At 56.8% G+C, this 14,251-nt stretch overlaps 1 protein-coding gene across 1 annotated transcript in view; it reads right to left on the minus strand.

Moving 5' to 3' along the window:
- The window catches only part of PKD1 (polycystin 1, transient receptor potential channel interacting), an 83,019-nt gene extending 79,153 nt beyond the window's left edge, over positions 1-3,866 (minus strand). The window contains exon 1 of the mRNA XM_077786913.1: positions 3,634-3,866. Within this exon, the coding sequence (XP_077643039.1) occupies positions 3,634-3,866 (233 nt within the window). The remainder of the gene's footprint in view (positions 1-3,633) is intronic.
- Between the last annotated feature and the right edge of the window lie 10,385 nt (positions 3,867-14,251).

Here is a 14,251-nt window from a genome sequence, read left to right on the forward strand (position 1 = left end):
GTCTCAGTTTTTTCTAGGAACAGCAATAGAGCTATTTTGCTTTTATGGCCTGGACACTACTGTACAGACACTCCACTGCCTGTGGGTTTACCTGAATTAGATTTTAATTTAAACTGGAAAATTTTTTCCCCTGATAGCTTTTGAAGATACCTCAAGCCTTGAAAAGGCTTTTTCTGCATCGTGCAATAATATCTAAATCTACCAATCATTGCTGATCCTTGAAATTTAAAATACCAGACTGCAGGTTCCTGAATCATAGGATCTGTTTATTTTAAGGTTTATTTAGGTGAAGTCACCGGCTGGGCAGTGCAACCCCAGGGCTCACTGCCAAATCCACAAAAAACCCCACTGGGTTTTGGATGAAAGTTCTGACCCCCAGATCTGCTTCTGCAGGAGCCTGGCCATAGCAGAGCTCCTCTGATCCCAGCTTCTCCTTCTCACCATCCACAAATACCATTCCATGCTAATGAGGGGAAAATAGAGGAAGTTTCCACTCTCATCCTTTTACACTGAGATTCTAATTTCCACTTCAAACCTGCCACGCCACCGAAGATGCATCAGAAAGAATCAGTATTTGCAAGGGAAAGTCGGAAAGCCTTGATGAGATTTATTTCCACTTGAGGAGTGAAATAAGTGATGAAAGCTCAAGAAACAGCTCAGGCTCAAATAAATGCGAACAAAATCCGGTAGTGCTGAGAGCAAAGCACTTGAAAAGAGAAGGATCAGAGCATTCCTGGGATGGAGGAGCTCAGAAGTGCAAATGCTGCCGCTCGAAGCGCGTCGCTCCCCCAGTTCAGTTTTGCGTGTTGCGCACTACGGATTATTTGGAAAAACAGATTTCGCTCCTGGTTCCAGCCAGACTCTGCGTTACACTTCAAGAACCTGACTCTGGCCATGGGAAGGGGCCAATATTCCCACTGGGTCTGCCTGGAGACTGCTCCCAGCGAGATATGTGGTGTCTGCGAGCAGCAGAGCCCATTTCCTTAGTGATTCTTTGGATGGGACACTTCCCCGTGCTCCTGGTAACAGCGTGGCCGCAGTTGGCATTTATTTCCTCAAAGCTGCTCCATCTAAAACGTCGGATACAAGAGGAATTCATTTCCTAGGCCTCGCTTCCACAGCCACAAATTCCAAATCGCAGTTGCTGAGTGCTGCTGCAAGAAAACGCCCGGGAATTCTGGCATCGGGAATTTTCAGAATTTGGCCTTCCTAAAGGCTGCTTTCATTTCAGAATAATTAAATTCTTAGAAAGGGGGTTGTTGAGCTATTTAAGAATAATTTTTCCTCTAATGAGAGAATATATAAATGTTATTTATCTGTCCGTGTTCAACGAAGGGAATGTGAAATTATTAGGCAAAATTGCTCGCATAACCTCACTGAGCCACGAGCCAGAGTCCCAAAGAAACAGATCTGTAAACTGCTCATGGTTATAAGGAGAGTTGGTGCCATCACCAGGAGGCCAACCAGGGCAGGAAACCTGGAAGAAACCCACTTCAGCACATCTTAACCCACCCTCAGAACAGGACCAGCACACACACAGTGATGTGACAGGGATGACTCCACAGCCTGAACTCCCAACACGAGCTCTGTGCCCCACACAAACACCTCTGCAATCAGAACACGGTGCCACCAACACCATCCATCGCTCTGGAGCATCTCCCCTTCCCATGGTTTTGTTCACCTGCAAGAGCTTTACGTCCCACTTCCATCTGTCACTGCTCAATACCTGAAACATTCAGGGAGCTTTTACAACTCAGCACCTCTGGACAACAATAACACAGTCTCAAACACTTACTACTGGTATTAATAACCACAGAAACACATTGTAATAGCCCCAAATCCTCAAAAAGCTAAATGAAGGACTGATCATCACAGCCTTCAGGAGGCTGCTCCACAGTGACCAGTGAGCAGCCCGGGGAGCTGCAGATCCACATCTCAAACCAACAACAGATAACAGAAATCCAGAACCTCCTTAATAAAAACCAGTCTTTTCCCGTTAGGGACTTTCTGCAACAAACAATGGCTGGTTTGTTTGCATAAGTCTAAATATATCTAGCAAGAAAAGAGCTGGAAAACACCTTGGCTGCTGGATTTAGAGATGTGCACATTTTCCTGAAGTTAGTCCAGTTGCACAGCCTGCAAAACTTACAACGCATGTTTACCGTGGTACTCCACAACTTCTGCAGTATCTCTGTATTGACACAAAAAGTGGAAGCTTAGTTAAGAGTATCCAAATAGAAAAGCAGCGAAACATCACCAAAAATTAGTTCATGTGAGATCCATCCACTGCACCAGGCCCCACGTCATCTTTCTTATATGAATCACTCGATGCTTTTGTCTCGTCGAGAACTGAACAGTCGCTCCCTACGGAAAGCCAAACTTTCCCCTAGGTCTGTTCTTGCGTCACGCAGTGAGCTGGTTTCAGTGACAGAGCACATGGACCGTTCAGTGCCCCTCCACGAACACGCCTGACTGACCCAGAACACCCAGCCACAAACACATCTGTCATCCCACCCAAGGGACGTTTGTTACTTCTCAGCTGTGTCTTTCGGATTCGCTTTAAAATGTGTTTTAACCCCCATTCAAACGCTCCTTCCCCAACAGCCTCCTCCCGTCATTCCTCCAAGAACCTCCTGAACACAGAACCCCCCAAACCTAATTCCCTGCACAGAACATCCCAAACCTAATTCCCAGCATGGAACCCCCCAAGCCAAATTCCCTGCATGGAAAAAAATCATCCCAAACCAAATTTCCTGCACGGAACCCCCTGAGCCAAATTCCCTGCATGGAAAACCCCAAACCAAACTCTCAGCACGGAATGCTCCAAACCAAACTCCCAGCACAGAACATCCCGAACCAAATTCCCTTCATGGAACCTCCAAAACCAAATTCCCTGCATGGAACTCCCCGAACCAAACTCCTGGCTCAGAATCTCCTGAATCAAACTCCCTGCATGGAACATCCTGAACCAAATCCAGCACATGGAACTCCCCGAACTAAATTTCCTGCACAGATCCCCCAAAACCAACCTCCTGGCATAAAACCTCCGAAACCAAACTCCCAGCTCGGAACCTCCCAACCAAACTCCTGACTCGAAACTTCCCAAACCAAATTCTCAGAACGGAACCTCCCAAACCAAACTCCCGTCTCAGAACCCCCAAACCAAACTCCCGTCTCGAAACCCCCAAAGCAAACTCCGGGCACGGAACCCCCAAAGCAAACTCCCGTCTCGAAACCCCCAAAGCAAACTCCGGGCACGGAACCCCCAAAGCAAACTCCGGGCACAGAACCCTCCAAAGCAAACTCCCGTCTCAGAACCCCCAAACCAATCTCCCGTCTCGGACCCCCAAACCAAACTCCCGTCTCGGACCCCCAAACCAAACTCCGGGCACGGAACCCCCCAAAGCAAACTCCCGTCTCGGAACCCCCCAACCAAACTCCGGGCACGGAACCCCCAAAGCAAACTCCCGTCTCGGAACCCCCAAACCAAACTCCCGTCTCGGAACCCCCAAAGCAAACTCCCGACCCGAACCCCCCGCTCCATCCCCCCTCCCAGCCACCCGGGCGGCGGGCCCCGCGGCTCTCGGCAGCCGGCAGGGCCGCCGCCCCGCAGCCGCGGTGCGCGGTACTCACAGCGCGGTGGCGGCGGGGGGCACGGCGGCCCCCGGGCGCTGCACGCCGCGGCCCGAGCAGTTGACGGCGCAGGCGGGCGCGGCGCAGGCACAGCCCGGGGCGCAGGGCCGGCAGGCGGGGGCCGGGGTGGCGGCGAGCCCCCCGCACAGCAGCGAGCAGAGCAGGCACCAGCCCGGCAGCCGCGGGGCGCCATGTTTGCGCTGTGCTCCAGTGTCTCCATTTCCCAAAGGCATCTCTCCCTACGGGCATGGCATGGCCCCGGCGCGCCGCCGCCGCCGCCCCGGCCGGCCCCGCCGCCTCAGCGCCCGCCCGCCATGGCCCGGCCCGCTGGGGCCCCGCTCGCCGCGCTGACAGCCCCGGCCCGGCCCGGCGCCGCTCGGCTCTGCCGCTCCGCCCGGCCGCGGCCGCCCCCGCTCCGCCTCCCGCCCGGCGGAAACGCGGCGCCGCTCCAGCCCCGGCCGCCCCCGCTCCGGCCCGGCTCCGCCGGCGGGGCACGGCGGGCACGGCGCCCCGGAGCGGGGTCCCGTGGGGAGGGGGTGTCCGGGGACAGGGAGGTCCCGTGGGGATGGCTTAGGAACAGGGAAATCCCGTGGGGATCTCGTGGGGATGTCCCGGGAACAGCGGGATCCCGTGGGGATGTCCTGGGAACAGGGGGTTCCCGTGGGGATGGCTTAGGAACAGGGAAATCCCGTGGGAAAGGGGTGTCCTAGGAACAAGGGGATCCCGTGGGGATGTCTTAGGAACAGGAGATCCCGTGGGGAAGGGGTGTCCTGGGAACAGGGGGATCCCGTGGGACACGAGGATCCCGGGGGACAGAGCACCCCGAAAGAACGGGGATCCCATGGAACACGAGGATCCCGGGGGACAGAGCACCCCGAAAGAACGGGGATCCCGTGGACACGGAGGTCCCGGGGGACAGAGCACCCCGGAGAACGGGGATCCCGTGGACACGGAGGTCCCGGGGGACAGAGCACCCCGAAAGAACGGGGATCCCATGGAACACGAGGATCCCGGGGGACAGAGCACCCCGAAAGAACGGGGATCCCGTGGACACGGAGGTCCCGGGGGACAGAGCACCCCGGAGAACGGGGATCCCGTGGACACGGAGGTCCCGGGGGACAGAGCACCCCGAAAGAACGGGGATCCCGTGGACACGGAGGTCCCGGGGGACAGGGCTGTCCCTGGGGCAGGAGCACCCCGGGCTTTCGGGGCGCAGAGCCATCCCAGGGACTACGGGCATCCTGAGCACAGAAACATGCCGGGCAGCAGCGGCATCCCGGGGAACACGAGCATCCCCGGGACAGGAGGGTTATCCCCGTGCGGGGCTCGGACACCGGGCAGGGCAGAGGATGCGGCAGGGAATTGTCTCCCGCTGCCTGGGCACACAGGGCGCTGTGCCCACCTGAGCCCGCCCCGAGGCTGCTGCCCGTGGGATGCAGTGGGAGCTGCATCACACCCCCAGCACAGCAGGTAACTCGGGTACCTCGGAGAGAGCAAGAACAAGGCAGGTACTTTCCAGTGCTTTTTTTTTTTTTTTTTTTTTTTTTTTTTTTTTTTTTTTTTTTTTTTACCATTAAACACAGCAAATCTATCACGTTTCAATGTCACTTTTACCCTGCACTCGCCCCAGGCACTGGCTGTGGCTCTCAGCTGGTGAGATCAATCCATCATCCCACAACATCTCCTCGGGAAGCTGAATTGTTTCTCATTTGAAATGATTAAAAAAAATCTAGCTAAAATAAAATCCCCATACAACCAAAGGAAGCATCATTACAGAAGGCATGTCCCCAAAACCAGCGCCAGCCCCACCTGGAAAGGATGGAGCAGTTGTGACAGCTGATTATTGCACCCTAATTTGTTGGTGTTTCACATGTGCTGTGTCTGCTCGGGACAGAGAAGGGTTAGCCAAGGTGATGGTTTGGGTTTGAAGCATGTAGGATTTTTGAAGGCACTTGTGATTTTGGGTATGTGGGATTCTCTAGGAGCCCTTCAGCACTGCATGTGCATCCACTGTGGGCTGTGAATCCCACCCGGAATCAGTTAAGTTGGAAAAGACCCCAGCTCTGGCTCTACCCAGTGGGATTGACCCAGGATGGTCCTGATCCAACAGAATCCATCAGCACCTGGGTGGTTTTAGCTTTGGGATTGTCCTGCTGAGGCTCTGGCTTCCTGTATGCAAACTCTGAACAAACCTGAAACGCAAAGCCTGACAGCATCCAACCCCACTCCTTGGCATGCTGCGTAATGTATGTGAGAATTTACTTTCCAAAAACATTTTGTGCCTTGAATGTTGGGCTTGAAATGTGCTTGAAAGACACATCATCCTCTGCATGATGTATTGTGCCCAAAATAGCTCCATGGTTACTATTTCCGCATGTGACTACGATATATTTATTTCCGCTCCCTCAATTGTAAATTGCTTTTTGTAGGGTTCTCTTTCTTTTCTTTTGCACTGATGCCCATATTCTTTCAGATAACAGCAAGGAGAAAATATCCTGTGTGTGGATTGTAATCAGTAGATTAGCTGGCTAATGGAATCCAGCTGATGGAATGAAGTTAAGGGCTCTCCCCCAAAAGCCAGGGCTGCCAAGCTGTAAGGAGGGCAGCGAGCAAGGAAATACTTGAGTGAGTGTGCAAGGAGAGAGCACACTTGACAGAGCGGTGAGAAAATCATTTGTTCACATCAAATCACGATTTTTCATCTTGGAGGGAAGTCTTGTCGCTGGGATGGGTTTTAAAACAGCAGCTGGGGAAAATGATGGAAGTGGAAAAAGTACTCTGGGGTTGGGAGGCTGCTGCTCACTGCGAGGCTGGGAATGGCTCGTTGTGGGAAGGGATTCTGCTGCTTCCTCCCGCTGGCGGGAACAGGAGGGTTTCTCAACACTGTTTACTTGAAGCAGAATTAAAACCCCAGTGAAGAGGCTGTTAATTCTCCCAGTCCTGCATGCAGGCACCCAGCACATCCCAGACACACCATGCTCAGCAAAACGTGACAGAGCTGTGGCTGGCCAGGAATGTCCCTGCTGCCTCCAGATCCCCCAGCCAGATCCCAAAAACACTGCAGATGGCTTTGGACAGCCCTGGAACCCCGCGGCAGCCTCTCTCCAGCACCCATGTCTGCACATGAAACACAGTTTGGCTCCTACAGCACCAGGTGCAGCTCCAGTGCAGGCACCTTCTTGTCCAGGTGTGTTTGTGGCCCACTGAAGGGAAACTGTGCAGCTGGAAATTGGATTTGGGCCAGGATGGCTGAGGCAGGACAGGGAGCCTTCTGCCCCATCCACTGTACCTCGTGTGGGGCTTGCGAAAGGCAGGCAAAATGCCCCTCCTGACCTCCCTGGTCCCTTGCCAAGAGCTGTGGGCCCTTGGAGAGCAGCTGTATTTATGTATGGCCTTAGTAACAGCTCCATTTGCTGTCATTTCCCCGTTTAGAGGTAACTCTCACCTGGTGCAGGTAGCACAGCTGGTGCTCAGCGAGTGTCTGGGGGAAAGAGCTCTCCAGTGGGAGTGGGATACAGGATCCCAGAGGAGCTGGAGATCCCTGTTCCTCGGGGGAGGAGGGGGCTGTGTCCCTCCCTGCAGGTTGTTGGACAAAACGTGGCTGCAGTTTGTGCCCCCCTTTCTTGTGTGATCATAGAAACATGGAATTCTTCAGGTTGGAAAAGAGCTCCAAGACCACCGAGTCCAACCGTTCCCCCAGCACTGCCGAGCCCACCCGTGTCCCCAGGTGCCACCTCCAGGGATGTGTTCAATCCCCCCAGGGATGGGGCAGTGACGCTCCCTGAGGAGTGACCCCTGCAGGGACCATCTCCATCACCCAGTCCTGGCTCCTCCACATTCCATCACCCAGTCCTGGCTCCTTCACATTCCATCACCAGGTCCTGGTTCCTTCATATTCCATCACCCAGCCCTGGCTCTTTCATATTCCATCACCCGTTCCTGGCTCCTTCATATTCCATCACCCAGTCCTGGCTTCTTTGTATTCCATCACCCACTCCTGGCTCCTTCACATTCCATCACCAGGTCCTGGCTCCTTCACATTCCATCACCAGGTCCTGGTTCCTTCATATTCCTTCACCCAGTCCTGGTTCCTTCATATTCCTTCACCCAGTCCTGGCTCTTTCATATTCCTTCACCCAGTCCTGGCTCTTTCATATTCCTTCACCCAGTCCTGGCTCCTTCATATTCCATCACCCGTTCCTGGCTCCTTCACATTCCATCACCCAGTCCTGGCTCTTTCATATTCCATCACCCAGTCCTGGCTCCTTCATATTCCAACACCCAGTCCTGGCTTCTTTGTATTCCATCACCCAGTCCTGGCTCCTTCACATTCCATCACCTGTTCCTGGCTCCTTCACATTCCATCACCCAGTCCTGGCTCCTCCACATTCCCTCACCCAGCCCTGGCTCTTTCATATTCCCTCGCCCAGCCCTGGCTCTTTCATATTCCCTCGCCCAGCCCTGGCTCTTTCATACTCCTTCCCCGGTTTTCCCGTCCCTCTGCTCCAGCCGTGGCCCGGACAGCAGCCGGCAGGTGCGGGAGCTCCACCGCCCCGAGCCGCGGCGGGCTCAGCCCGGTGCCGGTGCCGGTTCGCGGGCCCCGGGCGCCCTCTAGCACCGCCTCCGGGATAGAGACCGGGAGCAGACCCGGAACGAGCCCGGGAATCACGGAATCACGGAATCTCAGAATCCGGGAGGTCGGAAAAGCCCTCTCTGACCACTCAGTCCAGCTGCCCCCCCAGCAGAGCCAATGCCACCTCCAACCCGTGTCCCCAAGTGCCACATCCTTTTTTTAAAGGACAAGCGGGGACGGCTTCCCGCTGACAGAGAGCGGGGATAGATTGGGAATTAGGAAACGGATTGCTCTCCAGAGCCCTGAGTGCCTGGAAGTGCCTGGCTCCGGGCTGGCCGTGCTGCTCACACGCTGTCATTTGGAATTCAAAACGAATTGCCAAAGCTCGCTAGATTTTTGCTAAGAAGAAATTTCCTGCCTTCCTTGGGAAACAGCCTTAAAAACTCGGAGCTGCGTCGTCACGGTCATCGCCCAGATTGTTCATTACCTGGAGCGCACGCTCAGCTTGGGAATGTCACCTCAGGTGTGTCAGAGCAGAAAGACAAAAGCTGCTGATCCTGAGGCTGATGGATCCCACCCAGCCGTGTCTCATCAGCCGTCTGCCACCAATTAGCGCTGATGAACGCCTGGCACTCCTTCGCGTGTCCCCGGGCGGGTGGGAGCTGGGTTTGCTGGGTTTGCTTTTCCTCCAGCCCCTGGGCCAGCGCTGCCACCCATCCATCCCCTCGAGACCCAGCGGGAGCTTCTCCCCAGCTGGCCCTTGGCTCTCCAGAGCAGCAGCTTGACGAGCCCCTGCACATTTCCATGATGCTCATTACCACTGTTTATTGTTTTACAAGGGCCCAGAGCGCTGCTCACATCCCAGGGCTGGCCCGTGGGAGTTCTTGAGCTCTGCAGTGCCAAACTCATTTCCAAAGATGAGGGTTTGCAGGGATTTATTTGTTCCAGCTCCATGGGCTCGGCTGTGGTGGCTCCAGGCAGTGCCAGGCTCAGGGCCACTGGCTGGGCTCATGCTCCAGCCACGGTCTGGCTGCTGGGAATTGTTCCGGGATGGAAATGGCCAAGTGTGAATGGAAACAGAGGCACCTGTGACATTTACACCCTTGCTTTTGAAACCACAGCCACAGTCTAAGCCTTCCCTGGCTCAGGATGTGTTTGTGTACAGCTACAAAATACCTCAGATATTTCCAAGCTGACATGTTATATTCCTAAAATATTTGATGCCACTGAGGCATGTCTGAAAAGCATCTAAAATATACATACAAAATAGACTGAAAATATCTCATATTAGGGAGGCTGGGGATTTGTGTTTATGTCCCTCTGTTTCAAAGGCCTTTTGAACATCCAACTCTGCATCCTGTCTCAAAGTCCTCGTGGGTGACTGCTGAGCTGGGGCCTGCCCTGCACTCAGCCCTCTGCTCCTGACCTTGGCTCCTGTCAGTCTTGGCACAAGGAAAATTAATTTCCTGGCTCAGCCCAGTGCAGGCTCATTAGGAGCTGGCACCATCACCCTTTTATGGGTGGGAGGGGGCAGTGGGGGCCCGGGGCAGCACCGAGGTTCCCTGGGGATGCCCATGGGGACATGCCAGGCATTAGAGAAAAGCTGTGCTCCAGAGGAGGGGACTGAGCACCCTTGGCCCCCATCCCATCCTCCTGCTGCCCACGGTTTTGCTGCCAGTGTGGGTCCTCCTCTTAAACACTGTTGGGGATGGTTTTTGGTGTTTTCATTGCCTGCCTTGGCCTTTTGGAGAGGGAGAAGGGGCTAATGGGGCAGTTTGGTGGGGGAAGAAGGGCTCAGGCTCTGCCCCTGGGCTGCACGTGCTGAAAGCTCCATGTCTGCCCACCTCCAGTGTCCAAACCCTCCTGAGGAGCTGGGTGCTGCTCTCACAGGTTTGAACACCAAGAAATGGAGTCAAAAACAGGCTGGGCTCTCCAAACCTCCCCAAGGAAAACATTGGCAAAGGCTGGAGGGAGCCACAGGTGGGAGCTGCCCCTCAGGATGGGCCAGAGAAGTGGAGGAGATTGAACCAGAGGGACTCTGCGGAGGAGAGATGGAAAATTAAATATCCAGACAAAGGGAAGAGGTTGCAATTGTAAGATTGGGCTTGGCAGTGTAAGAAAGGGAAGAGACAAAAGCAGTCTCCGAGCAAAATGCTGGAATTTAACTTTCACAGCTGCAGAAGGAAAACAATGCCTTCCCACACAAAACTCGCTGATGGGCTGCGCTGATGAGGAGATGTCTGAGGAATTTCAATTAAAAGCCAGCGACACTGACAAAGGCGATGAGATTGAAGTGTTCAGAGGTAAGTGAGCGATGGGAGGGGAGAACAATCACTGGCGAGGGAGGGAACGGTGCCTGCTCGGTGCTGCGTGGGCTGGGCCCTTCCCAAGGCAGCAGAGTCCTTGCCCACCCTGGCAGGGAGCTGGCATCCAGCTCCAGCTGTGTCCCGAGCCTTGTGCACCTCCCTGTGCCTCCCTGTGCCCTGCATGGGATGTGCTGGCTGCAGCAGGGCTGTCCCCTCTGTCTGACCTCTCCGGGGGACATTGCTCCTCTGCAGGATGAAGCTGAGCTCTCTGGGTTTGCCTGGCCCCAGCTGCCCGCCCACACCTCCATCCAGGTGATGCCACTGCCTTCAGGCTCTTCCTCTACAGGCAGAGCTCTGTGTGCCCTTGGCAAAGGAGCTGGAGCAGGGCTGGCAGAGAGACACGGGATGGGAGAGTCACAGTGTGGTTTAGGTTGGAAAAGGCCTCTGAAGTTCAGCCAGCCCAGCTATTCCTCAGCACTGCCAAAGCCAGCGCTGTCCCACGTCTCCAAGTGCCACATCCCCAGGGCTGCTAAATCCCCTCGGGGATGGGAACTCCACCCCTGCCCTGGGCAGCTGTGCCAGGGCTGGACAGCCCCTCCAGGAGGAAATTCTCCCAAATATTAAAATAGAAATTCAAATCAAGTATCAAATATAAATTCACCCTGAGCTCCCCTGGCCCAGCCTGAGGCCGTTCCCTCTCCTCCTGTCCCTGTTCCCTGGGAACAGATCCCAAATCCCCCCTGGCTGTCCCCTCCTGGCAGGAGCTGTGCAGAGCCACAAGGTCCCCCTGAGCCTCCTTTGCTCCAGGCTGAGCCCCCTGGGCTCCTTCCCAGCTCCCTCAGGGATTCTCCAGCCCCTTCCCAGCTCCCCCAGCCCCTCCTGGGGCTCCAGCCCCTTCCCCAGCCCCGTTCCCTTCCCTGGATACACTCCAGCCCTTCCATGTCATGAAGGGCCCAAAACTGACCCCGGGATTTGAGGCAGAGCTTCACCAATGCCCAGCAGAGACAGAGAAGTCCCCAGGCCTTGGCTGGTGGCACTGCAGCAGGTGACAGCAGAGGCACCACGGGCAGCACATGGAAAGAGCCTGCAGCATCCTTCCTGCCGTCACCATGCAAGGAAGATGAACGTCTTCCAAGCTGGCACAGCCGACATCGTGCCTGATGGGAATAGCTCGTCCTTGCGGGCTGCCTGCTGGAGAGACGGCTCTGCTCCCTCCGAGCTGGCAGCAGGAGCTGGCAGCAGGCTGGGCAGGCTGCTGGGAGAGGCAGGGACGGACAGAGCCCGGCCGGGCAGCGCGGGGGCAGCTGTGGCACGAGCCGGCTTCGGAACAACCCGGAGCAACGGGAGGAGGCAGGCGGGGAGGGAAGGCCTCACACCGAAATATCTTGCTTGGCTCTGAGCATGGCGTGGAACTTCTGGCACACGGAGCCCTGCCAAGTCCCATGCCAAAGAAAACAGGCAGATTTAAAGCCCTGAGGCACAGTGTTTGTGCAGAGCAGCTGGGCAGAGCACGGTGCTAGGCCCCGGGTGGGCTCCTGGTGTCTCCAGCCCTGTGCAGAGCTCTGTTCCCTGCTGGGGCTGGCTGAGCAAAAGGCAGGTGCCATCGCCATGGCTGCTGGCACAGGTGGCACTGGTGGCACCATCTGCCTCTCCACGCTCACATTTATACAGCAGCACAACGGCTGACTGACCATCCTGATGGGGACAAGCTGTTTTTCTGCCTTTAAGGACAAATTTACATCTATGTAGATGGCTCGGAGTAGCGGCTAGCCCTGCTCAGAGCCGTGCCAGATGCTGCTTCCCCGAGGCACGCCGTATCTCCAGGCGTCTGTTGTTCCATTAAGCTATTTTTAGCAAATATATCCCCCTTAGTTCAGCTGCCGTTATCTGATTAGTTCCTGTAACTATCTGAGGAGCAACATCTCCAGGCGTGGCTGCGATTCTGAGCAGGCTGTGTCTGTGCACACGCCTTGCCTGCAGGAGGGAAACCTGCCGGAGATGCTCGTGGCCGCGGTGCCCCGAGCTCTGCCGAGGCTGATTTGGGGGCTGGGGCCAGCGGGATCAGCGCAGGACCCCTGGCACGGCCGGAATGACCGGGGCGCGTCCCGGCTGCTGCCGCCGGTGCGGGGCCGCTCCTCCGGCGTTGCCCCGGTGCGGCGGCGGTGAGCAGCTGGCTTTGTTTGCTCCGGAGCACGGGGCCGCTGATGGAGATTTCCATCCTCTTCGCCCGGGGATGGCAGCGGGGCAAAGTCCTGGCGCAGCGGGGCGGGCGTGCCCCGAAGGTGCGGGGTGCCAGGGCAGTGCGTGCCCCCTTCCTCCCGGCGGGGACCGCCAGGAAAAGCCGCACCGGGGACCGCTTAGAAACCCGCAGCCCACAGATGGTTCCAGCGCTGCACTTTGTTCCGCGGCCTCAGCCTCTATTGACTGCAGCTGCCCTGGAAAATCAGATTATAGTGCGAAACCGTGGCATCCAGTCTGCTCCGCCGAGGCAGCTTTTCCATCTCCCGCCTGGATCGCCGGGATGCAGGGGAGTGGGATGATGAGCCTCCAGTGTGACAGCTTTTCCTTCAGCCTCAGCCGTGTCGGAGGAGCGCTGCAGACCCAGAGCTCCTCAGCATTCCCGGAGCGTGTGACCCCCCCGTGCCCAAGACTCGGGGTGGCAGCAGGGGGATCTCACCCAGGAACCGTGCACAGGGGCACCTAAGCTGGCCCATCTCCCTTTTCCATGGTCAAATCCATCAGAGCCCTGCTGCTTGCTCCTCCTCCTCCCCACGGGGTGCTTCAGGGCCCTTTAACAGGGATTAACCATAGATTTAAGTGCTCCCAAAGGGAAAATCTCATCCATGCCCACAGTGAGAATGACCCCTCAACATCACCACGGCTGTCACCCGAGCTCTGGCGCTGGCCCCGGGCTCTCTGGGATGCTGATCCCTGCCCTGTCAGCTGTCACTCCCTGTGCCGGTGCTGTCACTTGCTCCATCTTCACCATATGCCTGCCTGGCTGCTCCTGACAGTGATTTACTTCTCGCTCCCGCTTCGCTGTGCCTCTCCACACCTCCATTCCCGGCCAGGCTGGGCCGTGCTGCCCGAACATGTCACGCAGCTGACGACATTGATTCCAGCCGAGAGACCGCCAGTGCCTCGGATGACATTCGGGAGCGGAGAGAGGCGCCAAACGTTAATCTCTGTTGCCGAGACGCACCGGAGGAGCCCGGGCTCCCGGTCCCGCAGCCCACGCTCCGTCCCCCCGTGGCCTGGAGCCAGTTCCACCCTTGCCCCCCCGAGGGATGCTGCCGGCGGCGGAGGGTCTGTGACTGCACCGTGCCGGCAAACCCGAGAGGGATGGAGGCGGCTGCGGGACTGAACCAAACCGGGCTGCGGGACTGAACCAAACCGGGCTGCGGGACTGAACCAAACCGGGCTGCGGGACTAAACCCCAAACCGGGCTGCGGGACTGAACCAAACCGGGCTGCGGGACTGACCCCAAACCGGGCTGCGGGACTGAACCAAACCGGGCTGCGGGACTGAACCAAACCGGGCTGCGGGACTGGCCCCAAACCGGGCTGCGGGACTAAACCCCAAACCGGGCTGCGGGACTAAACCCCAAACCGGGCTGCGGGACTGAACCAAACCGGGCTGCGGGACTGAACCCCAAACCGGGCTGCGGGACTGAACCCCAAACCGGGCTGCGGGACAGATCCCAAACCGGGCTGCGGGACTGAACCAAACCGGGCTGCGG

The sequence above is a fragment of the Lonchura striata genome, chromosome 16 (assembly GCF_046129695.1).
Source record: "Lonchura striata isolate bLonStr1 chromosome 16, bLonStr1.mat, whole genome shotgun sequence".
NCBI classification, from domain to species: domain Eukaryota; kingdom Metazoa; phylum Chordata; class Aves; order Passeriformes; family Estrildidae; genus Lonchura; species Lonchura striata.